Source organism: Echinops telfairi, unplaced genomic scaffold (assembly GCF_000313985.2).
Source record: "Echinops telfairi isolate 266 unplaced genomic scaffold, ASM31398v2 ScPeMD7_10;HRSCAF=50, whole genome shotgun sequence".
NCBI lineage: Eukaryota > Metazoa > Chordata > Mammalia > Afrosoricida > Tenrecidae > Echinops > Echinops telfairi.
In genome coordinates this window covers 12,820,073-12,822,420 of record NW_022103907.1, presented here as the reverse complement: position 1 = coordinate 12,822,420, position 2,348 = coordinate 12,820,073, and the positions used below count along the sequence as shown (strand labels likewise).

Sequence of the window (2,348 nt, the reverse complement as noted above, 5' to 3'; positions counted from 1 at the left end):
CAGTGTAGCTGGTGATTTTGAACTGCTGACCTTGCTGTTATCAGCCCAACATGTAACCCACTATGCCACCAGTGCTTCATTTAATATGGCATAGATAGCTTTTACATTCACATCTTAGTGACTAAACCATAATTGCTTGAAATAACTCTTGTAGTAAAAAACCCATGTTCTACCACAGTAGGAAAGTCTCTCAATCAAACAGAATGATTGGTGGTCATTAAACAGACATGCAGTATCTCTCTCTTGTACTTGGGACTGACCACAGTTTGCCTGGAGGGAAAATTCTAGAAGGTCAGAAAAGCTGTCCTGTTTTCACCCTGTTGTTCTCAGGAAGTCTGCATAAATTGTTCCGACCTCTGATCCTTTCCAAACATCTGAACTCTGCCCTCTGGTCACTACCAAATTTGGCTAAGGAAATATTAGTATCCTCTGGGCCAGACTACAGGAAGAATGGGATTGCCAGTGGAGATGCGCTGGGAATGATGCGGCCAGGAGAGAAACAGTACTGGCAATAGTAAAGACTGAAACACCCCATATTCTGGCTGGAGAAAGCAAAGGCTGGTCTACAATGTACCTTTTAGATCCACAGTGATTGCCCGTGAGACAAGGACCTCAAGTAAAATATTCAGCTTGTTGCTCATCCAGTCCGCTGCTTCTCCAATGTGTCACCCTGTGTGATCAAACAGCTTATAGCTGAAAGCTCTGATCGCAAACATTTGGCTGTGACTCTGCCTCTCCTAAGTCAGGCTGGTACAAGAAACTCTTCCTTAGAGGAACCAGCCTCAGTATATTGAATTTATAAATAATACATAATGTTGGCCCAGAACTTATATGCATAGAAACCTGTCCTTATACAATCTAGATGGTTTGGCATCACCAACATTCTATGTATGAACATAAGTAAAGAGTATTTAACCCATGTAACTCTTGTGTAGTGGCAAAAGCCAGGACATAGCAGAAACCAGCCTATCAGATCTAAATTTACATCTCTGTTTCCTCATCTGTAAAATGGAAATCACAACAGGACCTGCTTATATGCAATTCTTGTAAAGGTTAAAAGAGAAAACCCTTGTGAAATGCACCAACCTAGTAGATGTATAATGTTTATGAGTTAAAGAAGAATCTTGGATTATATGAGATAGTCTTAAAATGATTACTAAGGAAATAAAGTAATTATTCAGATCAAATTATATAGATAGCATCCCCTAGTCTTCCAGCACCAACTGTGTTCTTCAAAGTCACCACATGATAGGGAAGTAAAATAGCCAAGCTAAGACCTGGTCATGGTTTGAGACAGTGACAAGACCTACATTTCGAAAGCCTGCGTTCCTTGAATCTGGAACCCTAAGGGAGCAAATGAAAAACCAAACCCATGCCGTCCAGTCGATTCCAACTCATAGCAAACTCAAGATAAGACAGAAAACAAACAAACCTTGCTTTGCTTTGTTTTTTTCCATGGTGCCTGTTGCTTCTCTCCTCCGGCTTATTCCTCAACATCTCATCATCACTGTCTCTGGATCAGGCCACCCCGTCTTCCCTGGACCTGCCAATTGAAATCAAGAGGAATAGCACATGAAGTCGGTAAGCAACTGGACTTCTTTGATGTATAAACTGAACCACAGCTATTAGAGGCCACTTGAGGTCTGGGTGATTTTTTTTCTTTTTTTACTTTTAGGGTGATTTTTTAAAAGAGTAAAAATACTAAGTTGAGTAAACGCTTTGCTTTTGACTTAAGTATTTTGTAAGAATGAAAGTCATTACTTAAGGTGATAGTTCAAAATATGCTATATTCTCTTTTGGGTCAAATCAATTAATTTAGATCTACTGATCTTATCAGCAGCCCAGAATTCTCTTCAGAAAAAGTTGATCAACCAAATCGGTGGTGAGGAGGGTGTAGGAGGCCTGGTATGGTGTGACCAAGGGTAATGTAACCAAGAGGAATTACTGAAACCCATATGAAGACTGAGCATGATAGTGGGACAAGAGGAAATAGAGGAAAGAGCTAGGAGGCAAAGAGCATTTATCGAGGTCTAAGTAAAGGCATGTACATATGCAAATATATTTATATATGAGGATGGGGAAATATATCTATGTTCATATATTTATTGGTTTAGTATTAAGGTAGCAGAAGGATATTGGGCTTCCAGTCAAGTACTCCCTCAATGCAAGAATACTTTCTTCTATTAAATTGGCATTCAATGATGCTCACCGTCCTGACACAACCACTGAAGACAAAGCAGGTGAATAAGCAAATGTGGTGAAGAAAGCTGATGGTGCCCGGCTATCAAAAGTCATAGCACCTGGGGTCTTAAAAGCTTAAAGGTAAATAAGCAGCCATCTAGCTCAGA

At 40.0% G+C, this 2,348-nt stretch overlaps 1 protein-coding gene across 1 annotated transcript in view; it reads right to left on the bottom strand.

The window, feature by feature from the left end:
- Positions 1-2,348, bottom strand: part of ARHGEF33 (Rho guanine nucleotide exchange factor 33) — a 93,024-nt gene that overhangs the window by 62,204 nt on the left and 28,472 nt on the right. The window contains exon 3 of the mRNA XM_045287031.1: positions 1,433-1,543. Within this exon, the coding sequence (XP_045142966.1) occupies positions 1,433-1,457 (25 nt within the window). The 5' untranslated portion in view covers positions 1,458-1,543. The remainder of the gene's footprint in view (positions 1-1,432; positions 1,544-2,348) is intronic.